The following is a 22,513-nucleotide window of genomic DNA, read 5'->3' as shown; positions in this document are numbered from 1 at the left end:
GAGTAGAGGGCCAGTAGATCATCTGATCAAGACATAGAAAAGTGTTTTATTTATTTTTGTTTGTTTTTAATTTTTTTTAGAGATAGAATCTCACTATGTTGCCCAGGCTGGTCTTCAACTCTTATCCTCAAGGGATTCTCCTGCCTCAGCCTCCCAAAGTGCTGGGATTGCAGGCGTGAGCCACCATGACTTGCCAGGAAGCTTTATAAAACAGGGGAGAAAATGGGAGTGGAGAGAAGGGGTTGGAGACTGAGGGCACACCTAATTCTCAAGGGGACGTTTCCTCTGGTTTTCTTAGAGCAAAAATGGAAATTCTCCACATATCCCTCAGCAAAGGCAATTTTTCCATTTTTCCCCATTTCACAGCATGGAAAGCTGAGTCACCAAGAAGTAGCTCATGTAGGGAATTCACCCTGTGGCACACCCTCCAATCCATTAAGTGCTGCTTACCACCCTTATGACCAATCCAGCCATCAGATATTAACAAATTACACTCAAAGTCTTCAGGAGCCATGTTGAAAGAAGATGTAAGGTTATTTAATGGCAAAAAATCATGGCTGACAAAGCTAGCTTCTGCCAGACTATTTCACTTCTCAGAAAGGAAGGGATCTTTGTAAATTCCTAAACATGAAATTTATCCCTAAAAGTATATTTAATATGCCTTGTGCCTTGAAATTTGGTTTGTAATAGCAAAGGACTGGAAACTAAATATATGTCTATCAATAGGAACTTGTTAAAAAATGGTGGCAGAACCTTACAATTAATGCACTGGACAAAGGTAAGAGGCTAGAAGCAGTTCAAGTGTCACCAGCCAGCCATGTGAGTGAGCCCTTGTGGATGTCCATCCCAGTCAAACCCCCAGAAGACTCCAGCCTCAGCCGCCATCTGACTGCAACCACAAGGCAAGAACTGCCCTGCTAAGCCTATTCATCCCCCAGAGGTGGATGATACAATACTACATCATTTCAGCTATTAAATTTGGAGATACTTGTGAAGCAGAAACAGGTTAACTGGAACAGTAATAAACGTATTATTCTCTCCAGACGCCAGACCTGCCACATTTCTAAGTGTCTCTCCCAGGACTGCATGGTACAGAAGACATATCTGACTCCTGGACTGATGTCTCATGGGCCAGAGGACCAGTTGACCCTGCCTGGATCAGGATCACAGCTCTGCTCACTGGAGCACCTTTATTATGTTTACACTCTACCTCCTAAAAGTTAAAAAAGAGTTAATCAATCTTACCTTGTTCCTCTACAAGTAGTAGACTAAACTTAATTACGTCTTAGTCATGGAATAGAGACAATAAATCTGAAGGATCAAAAAAAAACCTAGATCTGGCTACGGGTGTGATATGGAATGTCATTTAACATCCCTATGTCACAATTTCCCCACATGTAAAACAACAGAATAGTATTAGATGATCTCTTCAGCAGTATAAGAAGCTAAGAGCAGGGTCTGTTTTCCAGTTTCTTAAATTCCTTCAATTCCTGCTCCACCACTTAGTTTGTGGCAAGTTACCTAACTTAGTTGTAGGCAAGTTACCTAACTTCTCTGAGCCTTAATTTCATCACCTGTAAAATGTGAATAATAATATTTGCATGGCCGGGCGTGGTGGCTTACGCCTGTAATCCCAGCACTTCAGGAGGCCGAGGTGGGCGGATCACCTGAGGTCAGGAGTTCGAGACAAGCCTGACCAATATGATGAAACCCTGTCTCTACTAAAAATACAAAAATTAGCCGGGCATGGTGGCTACTCATAATCCTAGCTACTCAGGAGGCTGAGACAAGAGAATGGTTTGAACCTGGGAGGCGGAGGTTGCAGTGAGCCGAAATCGTGCCGTTGCACTCCAGCCTGGGCAACATGACCATAACTCTGTCACAAAATAAATAAATATAATAATGATAATATTTGCCTCTTAGAAATAAATGAAGAAATTGGCAGGGCACAGTGGCTCACACCTGTAATCCTAGTACTTTGGGAGGCCAAGGCTGGTGGATCATCTGAGGTCAGGAGTTCGAGACCAGCCTGACCAACATGGTGAAACCCCGCCTCTATTAAAAGCACAAAAATTAGCCAGTCATGGTGGTAGGTGCCTATAATCCCAACTACTTGGGAGGCTGAGGCAGGAGAATCACTTGAACCCGCGAGGTGGAGGTTGCAGTGAGCTGAGATAGTGCCATTGCACTCCAGCCCGGGCAACAGAGTGAGACTCTGTCTCAAAAAAAAAAAAAAAAAGAAAAAGAAAAGAAAGAAATGAAGAAATTAAATTTTAATTTAATTAACCTGGTGCTTTGTAAGTCCTATTATAGTTAGACCAACTCCAAAATTCTGTGGTCCTAAACAAAAGGTAATTGGTCAAAATTTATTGTTTCTCGGCCAGGTATGGTGGCTCCCGCCTGTAATCCCAGCACTTTGGGAGGCTAAGGCAGGCAGGTCACTGAAGTTCAGGAGTTTGAGACCTGCCTGGCCAACATGGTGAAACTCTGTCTCTACTAAAAATACAAAAATTAGCCGGGTGTGGTGGTGCACGCCTGTAGTCCCAGCTACTCAGGAGGCTGAGGCATGAGAATCACTTGAACCCGGGAGGTGGAGGTTGCAGTGAGCCGAGATCATGCCACTGCATTCCAGCCTCAGCCATAGAGCAAGACTCTGTCTCAAAAAAAGAAAAAAAATTTTGTTTCTCAATTTGCTTTTGAATTTTTCTCTCTTTGATGGAAGAAAAGAGGAACTAAAAAAAAACTAAACTAAAAAGGGAGCCACTAGCCCCCAGTCCTTCATCTGCAACTCTGTAATTCAAAAAGCTCTGAAAAACAGCTGGGTATAGTGGCTCATGCCTGTAATCCCAGCACTTTGAGAGGTGTAGGCAGGAGGATCACTTGAGGTCAGGAGTTCAAGATGAGCCTGGCCAACATGGTAAAACCCTGACTCTACTAAAATACAAAAATTAGCTGGGCATGGTGGCACACACCTGTAATCCCAGCTACTCAGGAGGCTGAGGTAGGGGGCGGTGGTTACAGTAAGCCAAGATAGCACCACTGCACTCCAGCCCGAGTGACAGAGACAGACCCTGTCTCAAAAAATAAAATACATGACAAAAACTCTGCCAACCAACATTCTGTCCTATCTCCCATGACAGTGAAATCTGACCTGAGCTGATGTAAAAATATGTGCAGACTTTATCCCATTTAGTGTCAATATTCACATGTTTTAATACAGAATTTATTAATATATTTAATTATAAGGTACAGCTCCAGGCCTGCCAGGGGTGGTTTTTACACCATGCTGCCTTCTGGAAAAGCTTAATCGTCTCACCTTTAATCCAAAATTAACACTTTGCAAAAGGCTTATTAATGAGGTGGGGAAACTACCATAGAGGGAGGGAAATGACATTGGTCTTGAAATTAATTCAGGGCATGAAGACGAAGAGACAATGAATAGCTCTCCAACCCCATGGCCTGGCGCTTTTCTGAGCACTGTCCTGTTTTCTGCAGGATCTCGGCTTTCATTTCAAAAAATGTGCAAAATTCTCCTCAAGTTCTTCTTCTAGAAAACAGGACTCGGCGGCAGAACAAACCAATCATTGTCTCCGCACTGCTGAAAACTGCAGGAACATCCAGGGAGTCAGGGCCTTCGGCTGGCCCTCTGACCAGCTTCAAAGCTGGCTCAGATCATTCACCTGTCAAACTTCTAAAGGTGAAAACAACAACAAAAAAAGAACAACCTTTATTTTCTGTTGATGTTTCTAGCAGATAAGTTCATTTAGTTAATGGTCCTGTTTCCTATGGGAGGATATTCTGAGTCCAAGGCTACCTTCTGGTGGCCATTTGAACCAATTTCCACCGATACGTTGCGATGCTTGAATGCTAAAAGCATGCTAAGCATATTTCCCCAATTCGTTTGGCATTCAGATTCCCCTCCTGGTCCTATGTACCATTTCCTTAGACTTCACAACTCCCCTACATGGCAGAATGGAGAGCCTTCTCAAATGCAGAGAGGATGAAGGGAATATATATCTTTATAAAACCGAAGAAGAAACTGAGACCCAAAGAGATATGACTTGCCCACGGCCACGTGACTTGTGGTGGCCCACCCTGAGAATTTTGAATGTGGTCCGTCATCTGCAAAACTTGTGCCTACAGTTCCCTCAGGACAGGCCTGCAGGTCTCTGGGGCAGGAGGAGGGGGCATGAACCCCATTGTTTGTCTCATATCATCATGAGTCCTTAATGTCAGACTATCAACACTAAGGGCTAAAGCATCAAAGCCACATGTTGAGTACGGCTGACATACTGGACAGTGCAGTTGTCCCACAATGCAATGGAACAATGCTGAAAGGTTGAGGATCCTTGGGTTGAGTTTTGCCACTAACAACTTTGAGGAACTCAACAAAAACTTGCTGGGCTTAATTTTTCTCACCCTGAAAGTAAGGAGATTTGGGGCCATACATGCTTTAAAGGTTCCTGTAGTCGATCCTATGGAAGGACTCAGTATCTATCCCAAGTCCTTTTGGTGGGCCTTCCTGTACTGCCGAAGCTAGAGAAGTGAAAATTACGCTTCCCTGACTCCCTTGCCATGAGGATTTGGGAAGTAACTTGGGTTCCACCAGTTACATGCACTATTAGGAGATCTGAATTCAGCCCTGAGTTAACTGGGCAGAGGCAGGCAAGAGGTAATTGTTTTACACTCTGCGATGGCAGATGCAGGGACGGGCAGCCATCGAGGTGGCAGCTTCCTGATTGGGCAGCAGCCGCAGCTCCTAGATGGCCCAGTTCTGCTCTGTGGCTCTGAGTCATTCCTAGGAGCTCAGCTTGGTCCTTCTTTAGTCCATTTAATACCTTTCTCTGCTTAAACTAGCTACAGTGGATTCTGATGTTCGTAACTAAGCCTATGTATTCCTTTCCAACAATAAAAACCTACTTCACCTATATACAAGTTTAAAACCAGGCAATTCATACACATTGTTCTCATATTCCTCCTTTTCCCCGTTTTAATTAATTTAACCTTCATCAAGAATCCATTCCAAGCATTTTTCCAGTATCCCTTTTCTTCCTGCTTTCTGTGCTTTCCTTCAAATGCTATCACTCATGTCTGGGTACTGTTGACTTCTTCCCCTGCCTATATTCTTGTTCTGTGTTGACTTATGTCCTTCTATGACCCAGGCACTACTGCACTGGTTGCTGGGGAATACGAGCCCTGGCTCTGATGGATCTAGAGTGGAAAAGAGAAGTCAGTTGGCCAAATGTGCAGCCAGGAAAATGGGCAGCAGGTTACAGTGGGGCAGGGGGAGGAGTACTCAAGTCTGTCTTGAGAGACAAAAAACAAGAGGAAAGGAGTCAGGGATGAAACTTATATTCCCTTCCAAATATCGAATGAATTGTTTTTTTAAAACGGCTTAAATCCATAATTCACAACAAAATGAATGAAATAACGGATTGACAGCCAGGCTTAGCGGCATGTGCCTGTAGTCCTAGCACTTTGGGAGGCTGAGACAGGAGGATCACTTCAGCCCAGGAGTTTGAGACCAGCTTGGGCAACATAGTGAGGCCCTGTCTCAAAAGGAAAAATAAATAAAGAGAAAGAAAAGAACTAATTAGCCATCAATGGAGAATTCTGGTTAACAACTGATTATCTTCATTTACAAATAAAGGTAAAGTGAATCCGGCATTATTCTGTCTTTCATAAATGAACTGTGCCACTGGGAAACCAAGCAGTAGATGAGGCAAAGTGTGTCTCTATAGAAATACATCAGTTAATAAACAGGCCGGGCGCGGTGGCTCACGCCTGTAATCCCAGCACTTTGGGAGGCCGAGGCGGGCGGATCACGAGGTCAGGAGATCGAGACCATCCTGGCTAACACGGTGAAACCCCGTCTCTACTAAAAATACAAAAAATTAGCCGGGTGAGGTGGCAGGCGCCTGTAGTCCCAGCTACGTGGGAGGCTGAGGCAGGAGAATGGCGTGAACCCCGGGGGGCGGAGCCTGCAGTGAGCCGAGATCGCGCCACTGCACTCCAGCCTGGGTGAAAGAGCAAGACTCCGTCTCAAAAAAAAAAAAAAAAAAAAAAAAAAAAAGAAATACATCAGTTAATAAACAGAGGGCAGAATTAGATTATTGCTGCTTTAGAACACCTAAAAAGCCAAAATATTTAGGTCCTGAGCATCAACAGCTGCTAACATCAGAAAAAGAGAGATAACCAAATATTCAGTACCTCCTGATGAAGACAGATGTCCCCGACTGTGACATATTCTAGCTGAAATAAAATAGAGCTGACCAAGCAGGGAGAGTTGCATTGTCCAATAGAACTTTCTGTGGTGACAGAAAAATTATATTCTGTACTGTCCAGTACATTCACCACTAGTCACACATGGCTACTGAGCACTTGAAATGTCGCTAGTGGGACTGAGGAACTTAATTGTTATTTTGAGATGGGGTCTCACTCTGTTACCCAGGTTGGAGTGCAGTGGTGCAATCTTGGCTCACTGCAACCTCTGCCTCCTGGGTTCAAGCGATTCTCTTGCCTCATCACCCTGAGTAGCTGGAATTACAAGCGCATGCCACCAAGCCCCACTAATTTTTTTTGTATTTTTTTAATAGAGTCGGGGTTTCACCATGTTGGCCAGGCTGGTCTCGAACTCCTGACCTCAGGTAATCCACCCGCCTGGGCCTCCCAAAGTGCTGGGATTACAGGCATGAGCCACGGCGCCTGGTCTAATTGTTAATTCTTAATTGACTATGGCTGTGATAGTCACACATGATATTGGATGCTGCAGCTGCAGATCCAACTACCCATTTAGAGAAAACCTAGGGGACTGAGGAACGTTAGGCACGTGGTGATGTGCTCAGCAAAATCCAGACTGTTGGGAACTCTACAAAACAAATCACCCATTTCTTCAACAATTAACTTGATGGAGGGAAAATGTATGAAATTAAAAGAGGCTCAAAAGACATGCCAATCAATTACAATGTGTGGACATTATGTGGACCTAATTAGGCAAACTGGAGGGGAAAAGTATGAATTTATGAGACAATTAGTAATGTGAACACAATTGGTAATGTGGGTGTGATCATGAATTTTGGTCTTTATCCACTAAACGCACATTCTGAACTATTTATGGTTGAAATGGTATGATGTCCTAGATTTGCTTCAAAATCGTGTGTGGGGCAAGGGGTGGGGGTGTGGCTGGGCAGGACTGGCCATGGGTTAATGGTTGTTAGGGCTGGGTGGCAGATACGTATGACTATGCCTTTGAGATTCTAAATAATACAAAGTGATGGGGATATGGGGACTACTCCATAAACACACATCTCCACCACCACAAGACTTGTTAGAGAGCCGGGTAAAAGGCCAAGAATACTTTTGAAAGAATCTAAACTTTATTTAATTTGAAGAACCCACGGGAGAGGGCAAAAAGAAAGAACAGAATAGGACAAGGTGAGAGGACAAATTCACGTGGTACTCCCTACTTGGACCTGGATCCTACCAGCCAGAGAATCACAAATGAATACTATCAGTCAACTGGGTTAACTTCAGAGTTACTTAGTTTTTAATAAGCCTCCAAAGGACAACGGCGATTAGTATTTCCTGGGTTTCTCTACCCCGCAGCTGAAGACCTGCAGATGGATCCAGCAGAAAAGAGACCTGCCATGCACACTCTCTGGAATGTACATCATCTTCTCACCCCTATTTGTTTGGCAAATTACAGAGCTCTCAGTAGTAAAGAGACAATTTCACAATCTGCCCTGAGGCACACCGTCAAAAGGCAGATAGGCTGGGAAGGGCCAGCCACATTTCCTAATCTGCACCTCGGACTCCTTTTCCAGATCCATCCATCAACAAAATCAGGTTAGTGAATCCCATGTCCTTACTGTAGCCACCACAATGTTGGGCATTAAAACTTGCTGTATGTCACTGTCAGCTAACTTCCTCTTGGGCAGTTTACACATGCGCAGAAAGCTAAACACGTTACACCCACTATCTCATTTAATCTATGCAACTCTTCTAGGAGGCTGATTCTTTGAGTCCTCCACTTTACAGATGAAGGAACTGAGGCTCAGAGGAGACAATGTATCCATGACCACAGCTGTTAAGAGGGACCCAAATGGCAGGGCACGGTGGCTCACACCTGTAATCCCAGCACATTAGGAGGCTGAGGTGGGCGGATCACCTAACGTCAGGAGTTCAAGACCAGCCTGGACAACATGGCGAAACTCTGTCTCAATTTAAAATACAAAAATCAGCCAGGCTTTGTGGTAGGTGCCTGTAATCCCAGCTACTTGGGAGGCTGAGGCAGGAGAATCACTTGAACCCAGGAGGCAGAGTTTGCAGTGAGCCGAGATTGCGCCACTGCACTCCAGCTCCGGGCAACAGAGCGAGACTCTGTCTCAAAAAATAAATAAAAATAAATAAATAAAGAGGAACCCAATTGAGGTTTTCCTTCTTACATCATCCAGAGCTTCTCCTCTGCCCAGCAGGAGACCCACACTTCTCGGCTTGGCCCCTTCACCATCTCACCCTGTCCTGGTTACATTTCCAGCTCTTTACCGCCAGCTCTCTCCCTGACCCCAGCAAGCCCTGTTTCGTATCTTCAGCCACCAGAGCTTCGTCCTTTCTATGCTCCAGCTGCGGGACTCAGCCCACACTGCCCTCAGGCCCACCCCCTCCCTTCTCCCAGGCCTTCAAATCCATATCAGGACACTTTCCTCACTCAAATCGGTCATGTCTGTGTTTGGAATTCTGGTTTCACATTCACTGTCCTGCAGCAGAGTTAATAATGTTTGTGTCTCCCTATTAACCTGAATACTATCTACGGTTATTGGGCACATACCATGTTCTACCCTCCACTCATTTATCCTCACAATGCTATCAAGTAGGTATCATTATTATCATCTTACAGATAAGGAAGCCGAGGCCCAGAGGGGTGAGCCCAGTGGGTGAGCCACTCAAGGTCCACATCTAAGAAGGGACAAAGCCAGAGCTTACATGATTAACTGCTACTGCCAGATGATTCTGGAAGGAACACCAGGGTGGGAGCATTTTTACCTCCTGCTGCCTTGCACACCCCAGGTGTTAGATGGGCAGAGTGTTGCTTCTCTGTGCCAGGCAATGGCTCAAACCTGCCCTTCTTGTGGTCCTGGGAGCCCGCTGCCTAAGAAACTAATTCTTGGCTGGACGTGGTGCTCACGCCTGTAATCCCAGCACTTTGGGAGGCCGAGGCGGGCAGATCACCTGAGGTCAGGAGTTCAAGACCAGTCTGACCAACATGGAGAAACCCCATCTCTACTAAAATTACAAAATTAGCCGGCGGTGGTGGCATATGCCTGTAATCCCAGCTGCTTGGAAGGCTGAGGCAGGAGAATCACTTGAACCCAGGAGGCAGAGGTTGCAGTGACCTGAGATTGAGCCATTGCACTCCAGCCTGGGCAAGAACAGCGAAACTCCACCTCAAAAAAAAAAAAAGAAAAGAAAAGAAACTAATTCTTAGAGAAACTGTGAGTTCAGCACGCCTTGGAAAGAGCTTTATAATTATACAACATGCTAAGTCACAGGCAATTTGGTCAGTCATTTGAAAACCGCCAATGCCATGGCTGATAATAATTCTGGAGGCTTGGAGCATATTAACACCAAAATGTCTCCTTTCTGGGGATAGAGGCAGAAAGAAGAAACCTAAACATCCCCAGTAAATAAAAACTCCCCTGGAAACTATGGAAAGAAGACTCTTAACGGTTCAGGAGTGAACTGTGCCTCCCCGCCCCCCTTCCCCCAGCGCACAGGCAACTAATCTAGGAAATCAGATTGGTTTACGTCTTCCTTTAATCCAGGATTCCAACGGCCCTGTGTGCCTGAGGCAGAAGAGATTGCCTAAAATATTGGTTAAGAGACTGGATGAGAATCTGTCACTTTCTCTCTAGCGGAATCTGGGCAATTGGGGGACAGAGGGGCAAACTAGCTGCAGAGGCTCCCAAAACAACGTTACAATTGTCCTTCCAGCCTGGTGATAAATATGCAAGTGGGACACTTTGTAGAATTTCCCGAAGGGCAGAGCTACCAGCCTCAGGCAAATTGCTCCCTCCCACTTAACCCCACCTCGCCCGGAAGAGCCTCAGGCCAGCTGACTTTGAACCTCACCCTCACACTTACCGCTAAGCTGCCGGCCCGCACGGTATCGGCAGCTTCTTCTTTAAAGAGGTCTTTCCTTTGGATCCCCGCTGAAGCCTCAAACCTCAATTCAAAACCAAATGCGCCTCAGCCCACCCCGGAGTCAAACCCTGGGAATATGAATGCGCACAGGGGAGGGGTGGCCTCTCCCAGGAAAATGAGGGCTGCTTTCTCAATCCACAGCAAAGCCCAGTCTCTCCCTCCCCACTGCCCTCTACTCCCAGTCTGGGTGGCGAGAGGGCACCGGAGAGCCCTGGAATTACCACCTGCACCGGAGGTCTAGGGGGTGCACAGTGTAGCACTGCGGCCCACCAGGCTAGAAAGTGGGGTCAAGTGATCATAAACCACCACCCCCTAGCTCCAGCTGGCTGAGTCAGTGGAATGGGATTCCTAAATCTTGGTGGGTAGCGGATACCTTTAAGCAGACCATCATGGAAGTTCTGCCCGAAAGCGCAGGTGGGCGTCCAGAATGTTCGAGGGGGCCCCGAAGCGCGACCATAGATGAGAGGAAACACTCCAATCCACTGGGGTAGGGGCGCTCGAGAAATCTGTAGTTGAACCCTTTTACCCATCAGTTTAACTCAAGATTGGAAAGATGACAGATCTCAAGTGCCGCGCACAAGCCTCCTGTCTGACAGACACTGGGAACCGCTTATTTTGGGAGAGGCCCACTACGTGTCAAGCTGTCTCCCATGTCCAGAACATAAGCATGGGGGGTGAACTCTCAGAATCGCGGCGCCAGGAACTGCGTCCCAGAGGGTGGAATTTCTGAGAGCGCTGAGGCTTCCTTTCCGACCTCCGGAACTCCGACGGCCTTGGTTATTCTACAGGCCTAGCGCACAGAACGGGCTGCTGGCGGAAGGCAGCGATGCCTGTGCCTTTTCGGCAGTTCCAGAGGCAGCACTCGGCATCAGGCGGGGCCACCGGGAGGATGGACCCCACTCCGGGAACCGGCCGCCCCTGCGCAGCAGCTACCCTGCGGGCGGGAGGACGCGCCGAGGCGCCCTGGCCGCCGCCCAGGGGCAGGTGCAGGAGCCGCGCTGCGGGCGCGCTCGGGGCGCGGGTGCCGGGTTGCGCGGGCGGGCGCGGCAGGGAGGGGCGCCGGCCCCGGGAGCCCGACGCCAGGGCGTGGTGCAGGTGGCGGCGGGGGCAGAGTCGACACAGTACCTTGATTTTCGATCTGGCGACCGGGCGCTGCTTGGCCGCCAGGTGTCCATCGGGGCCCTCGGCGTCGCCGGGCTCGGGGGTTTCGCGCTCGGGGGCGTGCGGGGACGAGCTGCTCTCAGCTCCTCCAGGCTCCCCCGCGCTGCTGCTGCCGCTGCCGCTGCTGCTGCCGCCGTCGCTGCGGCAGTCCTCGGGGGGGTCGTGGAGCAGGCGGCCCAGGCCCACTGTGGAGGGAGGGGCCGCACCCCGACACACACACTCGGCGTCAGCCCGCACGCCCGCGGCAGTTTGACCTGCGGGCGGTGCTGCCGCCGCCCCGCCCCGGACCTGGGCACCTCGCCAAGTGGGCAACGTCGCGGGGGTGGCGAGAAAGCCCCGAATCGGCCCATAGAGCTAGCTTGGGGTGCTCGGGGCCTCTTCCCGGTCCCAGCCCCGGCGCCCACGAGGAACCAGGCGGCCACGCGCGGCGGAGGACCCCGCGCGCCAAGTTTCCTCTCGGGGCGGGGGAGGCGGGTCTGACCTCTCCCCACCTAGCACCAGAAGGGTTGGCGGGCCTTTGTGCACCCCCATGAGGACGTGAGATTGGGGGTAGCCTCTGCTGGCTTTCAATCCCTTTCCTGGGAGACCTCGGCCCGCGCGGCAGCCAACGGTCCCGCCGCCGGGCAATTAGAGGATCCCACTACGGGGAAGGGGGCGCCTAGAGTCTAGGGCAACCCAGTCCCTCATTGCCCACCCTACCCCGCCTAGAAGACCCCCGTGTGCCCCCCGGAAGAGGGGGATGAGGTGGGGAGCCCGCCCCTGCCGATGAGCAGAGAAGACCCGCCACCCCTTCCCCCACCCCGGGAGCCCAGCGCCCAGGCCCGGGCCCCGCGCGCGCTCACCTGGGATGTAGGTGTCTGCCCTTTTCTCATCCGGGAGCTCATCCCAGCTGCGGACCGAGACCCCCAGGCTCCTCCTCTTCACCAGGAAGACTTTGGGCATGGTGGGGTCCCCTCTCCCGACTGCGGCCCCCTCCTCCCGGCTGCTCCCCGCTAGGGGCGACGGCGGCGGCTCGGTCCCCGGCTCCCGGCGGCCAGAGCCCACCTTCCCGCCTCGCCTGCCCTCTTCCTCCACCCCCCGCCGCGGCGCGGCCCAGGCCTCTCCCCCGCACGCCTGGCGACTCCCAGCCTCCCGGCTCGGCGACACCTATGCTTTAAATCGCGAGCGAGACCACGCCGGGGAAAAAGTTTCATAAGGTGGAATAGAAAAGGCACCAGGAAACTTGGGAGTGAGCATGCGCCCTGCAACATAACGGTGTCAACAAGCTCGCTACCTGTCCGACCGGTTCCGGCGGCCGGGGCTGCCTGTTCCAGCCCTTCCTTAGGCATGAATGTTTGCAAAAGAATTTAAAGTCTGTTCTTCCCCCTCCTCTTTTTAAGAAAGGAAGAACATTTTTTAATCAACCCCCGCCCCATTCCCCCATCACCTGCACCTCGAGGTGAGCTCTTCGAGGTAAACCCCAGGTTCGCCTCCCAGGGCACCCCTCCGGTGAGTTGGGGCCTCCCACGAGTTGCCCCCCTCCCCCGCCCGGTGGATTTGTCTTCGACGAGCCAGAAAATGGCTCAGTTCCTCTGAACCTTGTGGAGCCTTCCTGGGGCTTGATGAAATCTGGGCGGTCAGAAGGGGGAGGCGGCGGGAGACTTCCAAGGACTCTGATTATTAATAATGGGGGGGGTGGGGGCTTAGGGGCTTAAGCTATCCATCAACTACAACATCCCCCCCCCCATAAGCAGTAAAAATAAATTTAAAAATTCGGCATCTTTAGAACATGTTATTTTTCTGACTAGTATCATAGAATCTAAGAAAAACAAGGCTTGCCCCGCCAAAGCAGCTTCTCCTCACAAGACGTTGCACCCCCGAGAGCCCCCTCACCCCAAGTAAACACACAATAGAAACAAAAGCCAGGAGCATATTATGCAAATGCAGCTTCAAAACAAGCCCCCAATCCTCGCCCACTCCCACCATTGCCTCCCCTAACCACCCGATCCCCAAATTCTGAGACTGGGAAATACCTTTCCAGGAAGCTAGCATAGTGAACATTGGCCACATCTTCTCGCCGCCCCTAATGGGGAGGTAGGAAAGCTTTGCATTTATTATTATATCTGTTTGTTCTTATCAACCTTTATGCCTGGAGGGGAGAGGGGGAGAAGGAGGGGGAGTTGGTAAAATATGCCAAGTTTCTAAAGCAGTTGTGCTCACGTTGCGGGGCGCGCTGCCCTTCCCAAGGCCTTGTTCGGGTGCGCCCAGGACAACCGGCACAGCCTCCTGTGTCGCTGCGGTCGCCCTCCTCCAGGAGGTCGTCAGACGTGTGCCAGCTGCCGGGTGCTGCGGGGGCGCGTCTGGTCAGGGATGCCCTGGAGCCCACGGCTCACCCAACAGCCAGCCTCACCTGTCTGTAACCTGACCCTCCGAGCTCCCAGCCTACAGGACCCGGGAATCAATACAGCGGTTTTCCCTGTTCCCTTCCGCCCTGAATGGCCCTTGGGGACACAACCGCCTGGTAACGGATTTCTCGGCGCTACTGGCGGACTCGCGCGGCGCAGGGAGCCGGGGCGCAGCTCTGCCGGGGCTGCGGGCGGGACCGGTGCGCGGCGCCTCTAGGTCTGCCCTCAAGGAGTCACCCTTTCTGGACTGAACTCTGAACTCCAGCTTTTCTCTAAGAAAAACCAGCTAAGGACGAAAAAGACTTTGATCACGGTGAGCGGGAGGAGGAGGAGGAGGAAGACATTTCTGTAGCGGTGCAGGAAAACAAGGCTTCTTGTCTATGAGGCTGATGGGGCAGCTTCCGGGAGACTCTGCAGATGTATTTGTATCCGCCAACAAACGGGATTTGCTAGAAAGAAGGAGCTTGGGTGAATGGAAGAGTAAAAATAAAGTACAACTATGAAGTTACAGAATTATTCCTAGTCTTTAAAAATCTTCAGAACTTCGTTCAGCACTCCCAATTATACAGAAGAGGCTGTCAACTCCATTAACAAAGCTTTTTTTTTCTTTCACTGGATTTCAAACCAGTGAGTGCCTTGACTACTTTGCCTATTTGTATTATTTTAAAAGATTATAGGATGATGAGGTATAAGGCTAGAAACCTCCAAAGCAATGCAACCTTTATAGGTTTGGGGATGAAGACTCAACAGGATAACAACGCTTTTATTCTATGATCGTTGGAGGCACACCTACGATATTTGCTGGGTGCTTCTTGAGGAGAAAGGAATTTTAATGTGTTTTATTTCTCTCTTTTTTCTTGATCAGACGTGATGGGGTCTATCAAAATTATTAACATATACAAAGAACCAGCTTTTATCTTGGCTGACTTGTCTCCATTGTAAGGTCGGTTTTCTAAGTATTATGAGAGGAGTTGCTAGAGTATCCCAGAAAGCAGGATGAGAAATGAACGCGATTCTCCTTTTCTTGCACTGCTATTATAAGCTTATACGCTGTTGGTGAGAATGCAAATTAATTCAGCCCCTGTGGAAAGCAGTTTGGAGATTTCTCAAAGAACTAAGAATAGAATTACCATTGGACCCACCAATCCAATGACTGGGTATACAACCAAAGGAAAATAAATCGCTTTACCAATAAACACTTGTGTGTTTATGGCAGCATTATTCACAGTAGGAAAGACATAGTATCAACCCAGGTGCCCATCAGTGGTGGACTGAAAAAAGAAAATATGGTACATATACACCATGGAATACTATGCTGCCACAAAAAGAATGAAATCACATATTTGCAGCAACATGGATGCACCCGGAGGCCATTATCTGGTGCAAATTAACTCAGAGACAGAAAATCTAATACTGTAGGTTCTCAATTAGAAGTGGGAGCTAAACATTGGGTACACACAGATTCAAAGATGGGAACAGTTAACACGGGGGATTTCAAAAGTGGGGTGGGAGAGAGGGGGAAAGGCTTGAGAAACTACCTGTCAGGTACTATGTTCACTATTTGTTTTTATTTTCATTTTATTTTTGAGACAGAGTTTCCCTCTGTCCCCAGGCTGGAGTGCAATGGTGAGATCTCAGCTCACTGCAACCTCTGCCTCCTGGGCTCAAGCAATTCTCGTGCCTCAGCCTCCCAAGTAGCGAGGACTACGGGCATGCACCACCACACCTGGCTAATTTTTGTATTTTTAGTAGAGATGGGGTTTTGCCACTTTAGCCAGGCTGGCCTCGAACTCCTGAACTCAAGTGATCCGCCCGCCTCGCCCTCCCAAAGTGTTGGGATTATAGACATGAGCCACCACAACCGGCCTGTGTTCACTGTTTGGGAGATAGGATCATTAGAAGCCCACGCTTCAGCATCATGCAATTTACCCATGTAACAAACCTGCGCATGTACCCCCAAATCTAAAATTAAAAAAATAAAAGAAAAAGTAAATAATGCTTTAAATCTTTTTCACATTATTTCCTAAATACCTTTATTTACATTCATTTGGCAGTATTATTTGTCCCATTTTTTAAGAAGGAGGGAAAATAGGCTATGAGAAACTAAGTACCATTCAAGTTCCGCTGGGCACTGTGGCTCACGTCTGTAATCCCGGCACTTTGGGAGGCCGAGGCAGGCGGATCACCTGAGGTCAGGAGTTCCAGACCAGCCTGGCCAACATGGTGAAACCCCGTCTCTACTAAAAATACAAAAATTTGCTGGGCATGGTGGTGCACACCTGTAATCCCAGCTACTCGGGAGGCTGAGGCAGAAGAATCACTTGTACCTAGGAAGCGGAGGTTGCGGTGAGCCAAGATTGCCCCACTACGTCCCAGCCTGGGTGACAGAGCAAGACTCTATCTAAAAAAAGTCTCACTGTGTTGCCCAGGCTGGAGTGTAATGGCACAATCTCAGCTCACTGCAACCTCTGCCTCCTGGATTCAAGTGATTCTCCTGCCTCAGCCTCCCGAGTAGATGGGATTACAGGCGCCCGCCACCACACCTGGCTAATTTTTCTATTTTTTTGTAGAGACGGGTTTCACCATGTTGGCCAGCCTGGTCTCGAGCTCCTGACCTCATGATCCACCCGCCTCAGTGTCCCGAAGTGCCGGGATTACAGGTGTGAGCCACTGCTCCTAGGACAATTATTCTTCATATGCACATCCTCATATCTCATTTGCAACAAAGTCAGTTTAACCTATTTATTAAATAGCAAACAATCTGCATAAGTTAAAAATATATGAAAGTAGACATTTATATCTGAGCCTCTTATTACATTAAGTACAAAATGTACTTTTGATTGTCTTGTCAAACTGTAGAGATGTGTTGCTGAGACAGTGCAGGTACGTTTGGTAGAGTTGAGTGAATTCTGGGTGTAGCTATTGGCCTTGAAATAGATTCATTACCATTCCTTCCACCTGGGATCGTGGCCTCTGCCTTATTTGGACCGAGCCCTCATTATGAAAGCAATTTATCTGGTTCATATTACACAATGTGTTAAATACCTTGTTACCTCTTTAAGTATAGACATTTTGGTCATAGTCAAAGTTGAATACTCAGAACTTAAAAACACACACAAGATGTTAATAAAAACAATTTCAATTTTAAAAAAAGAAGAAATGAATCCAATTCTTTACAAATCTCAAGACTGAAGTTGGAAGAGACAGAGACATAATGTGGTCCATATCCCACCCAATATTGAGGGTGAGGGGTCTGTACGGCATCATTGGTAGGTGTGTATCTAGTCCTGCTTGAATACTTCCAGTGCTGGGAAGCTCACTGCCTCAAAAAGCAACCTATTCTCCGGTTAGACAACAATGATGCTAGAAAGCTTTTCTTTCTGCTTGTGGAAATCTGCTTTCCTGCCCTTCCATCTCCCCTTTTACTCTGTCATCCAGGGCTGCTGAGAATCCCTGTGTACTCCCTCCCCCTGGTAGTTCTTCAAATTCTTCAAAGCAGCCAACTGCACCCTCACTTAAGACTTCTTTTCTCCAGTAATATATAGTCAGGTTGAAAGGAGGCAGGTACAAACCTGCTCAGTGGCATCCCTGGAGCACACAGCAATGAGGAGAGGGTAAGATGTTGCGAAAATATTCCTAAGGAAACTTTATTTAAACTTTTTTTTTTTTTTTTAGACAGAGTTTTGCTCTTGTTCCCCAGGCTGGAGTGCAATGGCACACCGCAATCTCTGTCTCCTGAGTTCAAGCGATTCTCCTGCCTCAGCCTCCCGAGTAGCTGGATTTACAGGTATGCACCACCACGCCTGGCTAATTTTTTGTATTTTTAGTAGAGACGGGGTTTCTCCATGTTGGTCAGGCTGATCTCGAACTCCCTGCCTCAGATGATCCGCCTGACTTGGCCTCCCAAAGTGCTGGGATTACAAGCGTGAGCCACCGCGCCCACCCTAAACTTTTAATTGAAGTATAGTACAATATTAGGAAAATGATGTATTTTTACCCACTGAACTCACTAGTGGAAAAAGCACCCAAGCACAAGCCAAGGGTGCCTGCTCTCACCACCCCACTCACATTAGATTGCTTCCTTGCAGGTACAGCAAGGAAGAAATAAGAGTATAAGGATTATAAGGGAAAACAACAAAACTACTATTGTTTATAGTTAGTATCATTGTCTATGGAAAGCCCAAAAGAATCTATAGGTAAATTACTAGGATTAATAAGAGAGTTTAGCAAGGTTGCAGTGTAGAAAATGGGAGTGTGGGCTGGGCACAGTGGCTCACGCCTGTAATTCCAGCATTTTAGGAGGCCAAGGTGGACAGATCACGAAGTCAAGAGATCGAGACCATCCAGGCCAACATGGTGAAACCCCATCTCTACTAAAAAATACGAAAATTAGCTGAATGTGGTGGAGCATGCCTGTAGTCCCAGCTACATGGGAGGCTGAGGCAGGAGAATCACTTGAACCTGGGAGGTGGAGGTTGCAGTGAGCTGAGATCGCACCACTGCACTGCAGCCTGGCGATAGAGTGAGACTAGGTCTCAAAACAAAAAAACAGAAAAAAAGAAAGAATCTGAGTGTGTAAGGTTTGAGTGTCAATTAAATTTCTACATGCCATCAACAGTCAGAAAAATAAAAAGCCTAATGAAAAAATGATTTAAAACACAACAAAAATACAAAGTCCCTTGCAATTGATTTTTTAAAAATATTGTGCAAGCTCTTTGTATATAAAATTAGAAAACTTTACTGGTAGCCGGGCGTGGCGGTGTGCACCTGTAGTCCCAGAGACTCGGGAGACTGAGGTGGGAGGATCACCTGAGCCCAGGACGTGGAGGTTGCAGTGAGCCCATATGGCGCCACTGCACTCCAGCCTGGGCCACGGAAAAGAAGACCCTGTCTAAAAAACAAACAACAACAACAAAAAAACTTTATTGGAAGACATTAAAGAAGACACTAATCAATGGAAAGTTTTACCATATTAATGGATTGGAAGATTCAGAATCAAAGAGGCCAAAAATCTCCAAATTCATCTATAGATGTAATACAATTTAAAAAAATACTTGACAGTCTTTTTGTGGGACACGATAAATTTCTTTCAAAATTTATGTGAAAGGAGAGTCGAAACACTCCTGAAGGACAAGGTGTGTAGGCTCGATCAATCAGATATCAATGGTAATTAAAACGATGTGGTTTTCATTCACAGAGGGACCACTGGTACCTGAGAGAGAGCCTGGAAACAGCCCCACACATGTGTGTGCATTGATTTATGAGACAGGGTATGCAGTGCAGCTGGGAAAGATGTCATATTCAATACATGGAATTGGAACAAGTGGTTATCCATTTGGGAAAAATAAAGGAAACTGAATAACACACATATCAGTTTCTGGTGGATTAAACATTTAGATGTGTGTGAATACATATACACATATACGTATATAGACAATGTAGAGGAATATGTTTATGATCACAGGATAAGAAAGAATTTCTTAAATAAGACCCAAAAAATAAACCACAAAAGAAAAAGGGTTTCCACCTTGAAGAATTGTGAACTTAAAAAAGAAAAGAAAAAGCTTGGGGCCGGGCACGGTGGCTCACACCTGTAATCCCAGCACTTTGGGAGGCCAAGGCGGGCAGATCACAAGGTCAGGAGATTGCGACCATCCTGGCCAACATGGTGAAACCCCGTCTCTACTAAAAATACAAAAAGTTAGCCGGGAGTGGTGGCGCGCGCCAGTAGTTGCAGCTACTCAGGAGGCTGAGACAAGCGAATTGCTTGAACCCGGGAGGCAGAGGCTGCAGTGAGCCGAGATAATGTCACTGCACCCCAGCCTAGGCGACAGAGCTATACTCTGTCTCAAAAGAAAAGAAAAGAAAAAGTTGATAAATTTAACTGTAGACAAATTAAGAATGTTTTTATCAAAACACACAATAAGGGGAATGATATGCTAAACGATAAGCTGAGAAAACTTTTTCAACACATTTCTCTTACAAATGATTAGAATCCAGAATATATAAAGAACTCTTATGAATCAATTTTTCAAAAAAAGACAAACTCAATAGAAAAATGGCAAAAGACATGAACGGGCATTTCCAGGAAAACATGAATATATAAACAAACATATAAAAGATGCTCAATCTCATTCATAAATAAGAAAATGCAAATTAAAATGACAATGAAATACTGTTTTATATCAGACTGACAAAATCTAGAAGTCTGAAAATACCAAGTATTGGTGAGGGCACCAAGCAATAGGTTTGACTTTATTTAGTAAAATTGAGCCAGAAATTCCAATCCACATTTTTTTTTTTTTTTTTTTTTTTTTTGAGACAGAGTCTCGCTCTGTCGCCCGGGCTGGAGTGCAGTGGCGCAATCTCTAGAAAAAGTCATACATTAGTGAACCAAGAGTCACAGGCAAGAATATTCATAATATCATCATTCATAATATTCTGAAAAATAAAAACTCAACCTAAAAATAAAAGACACAACCCAAATATCTGTCAATAACTAATTGGATGAATACATTGTGATAAATTTATGCAATAAAAATAAATGGCCCCACAGCCACACACATCAATAAAGCCACACAATCAAAAATATAGTTGAATGAAAAAAGTAAATTACAAAAAAATTATAATATTCAAACTATTTTTTAAACACATAAAAGTGAACAATAGGCTATTTAGGAATACAAACATATGTGTTAAAACCATTAAGCAACAGGCCAAATGCGGTGGCTCAGGCCTCTAATACCAGCACTTACGGAGGTCAAGGTGGGCAGATCCCTCAAGATCAGGAGTTCAAGACCAGCCTGGCCAACATGGTGAAACCCGATTTCTACAAAAATACAAAAATTAGCCAGGCATGGTGGTGCACACCTGTAATCCCAGCTACTCAGGAGGCTCAGGCAAGAGAATTGCTTGAACCCGGGAGTCAGAGGTTGCAGTGAACCGAGATCCCGCCACTGCACTCCAGCCTGTGCAACAGAGCATGACTCCATCTCAAAAAAAAAAAAAAAAAAAAAAGGCTGGGCACGGTGGCTCATGCCTGTAATCCCAGCACTTTGGGAGGCCGAGGCAGGCGGATCACAAGGTGAGGAGATCGAGATCATCCTGGCTAACACGGTGAAACCCCAACTCTACTAAAAATACAAATGAATTTGTAGTATCTCAAAATTAATAATTTAAATCATCATTAGTTACAGTAGGAAAATGACTAATAACAAAAGTCAGGATAGTAGTGACCACCAGGGGGAGAGGAAAGGGTATACACAAGGAGTGTCCCAACACAAAGAAAAGATAAATGTTTGAGGTGATGAATTTCCCAATTACCCTGATTTGATCAGCACGCATTGTATACATCTATCAAAATATCACAGGTATCCCCAAAATATGTACGACTATCATATGTCAATAAAAAAATTCAACAAAATGCCGGGCGCGGTGGCTCACGCTTGTAATCCCAGCACTTTGGGAGGCCGAGGCGGGCGGATCACGAGGTCAGGAGATCGAGACCACGGTGAAACCCCGTCTCTACTAAAAAAAAAATACAAAAAAATTAGCCGGGCGTGGTGGCAGGCGCCTGTAGTCCCAGCTACTCGGAGAGGCTGAGGCAGGAGAATGGCGTGAACCCGGGAGGCGGAGCTTGCAGTGAGCCGAGATTGCGCCACTGCACTCCAGCCTGGGCGACAGAGCGAGACTCCGTCTCAAAAAAAAAAAAAAAAAAAAATTCAACAAAATGGCCAGGTGCTGTGACTCACGCTTGTAATCCCAGCACTTTGGGAGGTCAAGGCGGGTGGATTACTTGAGGCCAGGAGTTCACCAATATGGCGAAACCCTGTCTCTACTAAAAAAAATTAAAAATAAATTCAACAAAGCTCACTGACTCGTTGAGACGACTCGGGCCCTGTTGACTGCTGACGCTGTGCTCCAGGCTTCTCAGTTAGGGGACCTAAGGTCTGTTTGGGACCTGGGTTGTCTGGTAAGAGCCAGACTTGGCAGCAACCCCTCTTTCTAGGCTGAACCTTGAGTCCCATTGCTTTTTGGTATATCTAATGGATTACTGTTCTGCAGCCAGTTCTTCATGTGGTACCTGTTAGGCCAGTCCTGGAGGAGGCATGCTTCTCTTTCTTTGCCACAGAACAAACACTGGTCAGTCTTGCAAAGCCTGTCTTTCACTTTAAAGTGAGGTTAAGTTAATTCCAGTTTGGTTAAAAACTTCCTAAAGGAGATAATTTAGTCTACTGATTTGATATAGGTAAATGGACTTTAAACTTCCTTTAAAGTAAAGAAGTTGGTAGGTACAGTTAGATTATAGTCTTGAGGTTCGTGTGAAACCAGTGTTACCTTATTTTTATTTCCTTGATCAGTTCAGGGCCTGAAAAGTCTGCGGTGGGGGAGGCGAAAGAATTCAAAATTTTCTGTATGAAAGCATTTTTCACCAAAATGAACCTCATCCCTTTATGCAAAACACACACACTAAAGGAAATAGGGAAACAGCCTTTTTATTTTATTTATTTATTTTTTGAGATGGAGTCTCATTCTGTTGCCCAGGCTGGAGTGCAGTGATGCCATCTTGGCTCACTGCAACCTCCGTCTCCCGGATTCAAGCAATTCTCCCGCTTCTGCCTCCCAAGTAGCTGGGACTATAGGTACACACCACCACGCCCAGCTAATTTTTGTATTTTTAGTAGAGATGGAGTTTCACCATATTGGCCAGGCTGGTCTCAAACTCCTGAGTTCGAGAGATCTGCCCGCCTCAGTCTCCCAAAGTGTTG

General features: G+C 47.1%; 1 protein-coding gene across 4 annotated transcripts in view; it reads right to left on the bottom strand.

Moving 5' to 3' along the window:
- OVOL2 (ovo like zinc finger 2) overlaps positions 1-22,513 on the bottom strand; it is a 112,900-nt gene that overhangs the window by 21,965 nt on the left and 68,422 nt on the right. Inside the window, exons 1-2 of one of the 4 annotated variants that reach the window (XM_055265362.2) lie at positions 12,204-12,709; positions 11,326-11,546 (exon numbers count right to left, since the gene is read on the bottom strand). In XM_055265362.2, the coding sequence (XP_055121337.1) occupies positions 11,326-11,546; positions 12,204-12,303 (321 nt within the window). In that variant the 5' untranslated portion in view covers positions 12,304-12,709. Of the gene's footprint in view, positions 1-10,140; positions 10,162-11,325; positions 11,547-12,203; positions 12,710-13,560; positions 13,729-13,750; positions 14,195-22,513 lie in introns of those variants that run through there. The other 3 variants (XM_055265363.2, XM_055265364.2, XM_063633949.1) reach the window with 3 other exon arrangements.

The sequence above is a fragment of the Symphalangus syndactylus genome, chromosome 24, assembly GCF_028878055.3.
Source record: "Symphalangus syndactylus isolate Jambi chromosome 24, NHGRI_mSymSyn1-v2.1_pri, whole genome shotgun sequence".
NCBI classification, from domain to species: domain Eukaryota; kingdom Metazoa; phylum Chordata; class Mammalia; order Primates; family Hylobatidae; genus Symphalangus; species Symphalangus syndactylus.
The sequence above is the reverse complement of the archived record's forward strand: the minus strand, read 5'-3'. Positions and strand labels throughout refer to the sequence as shown.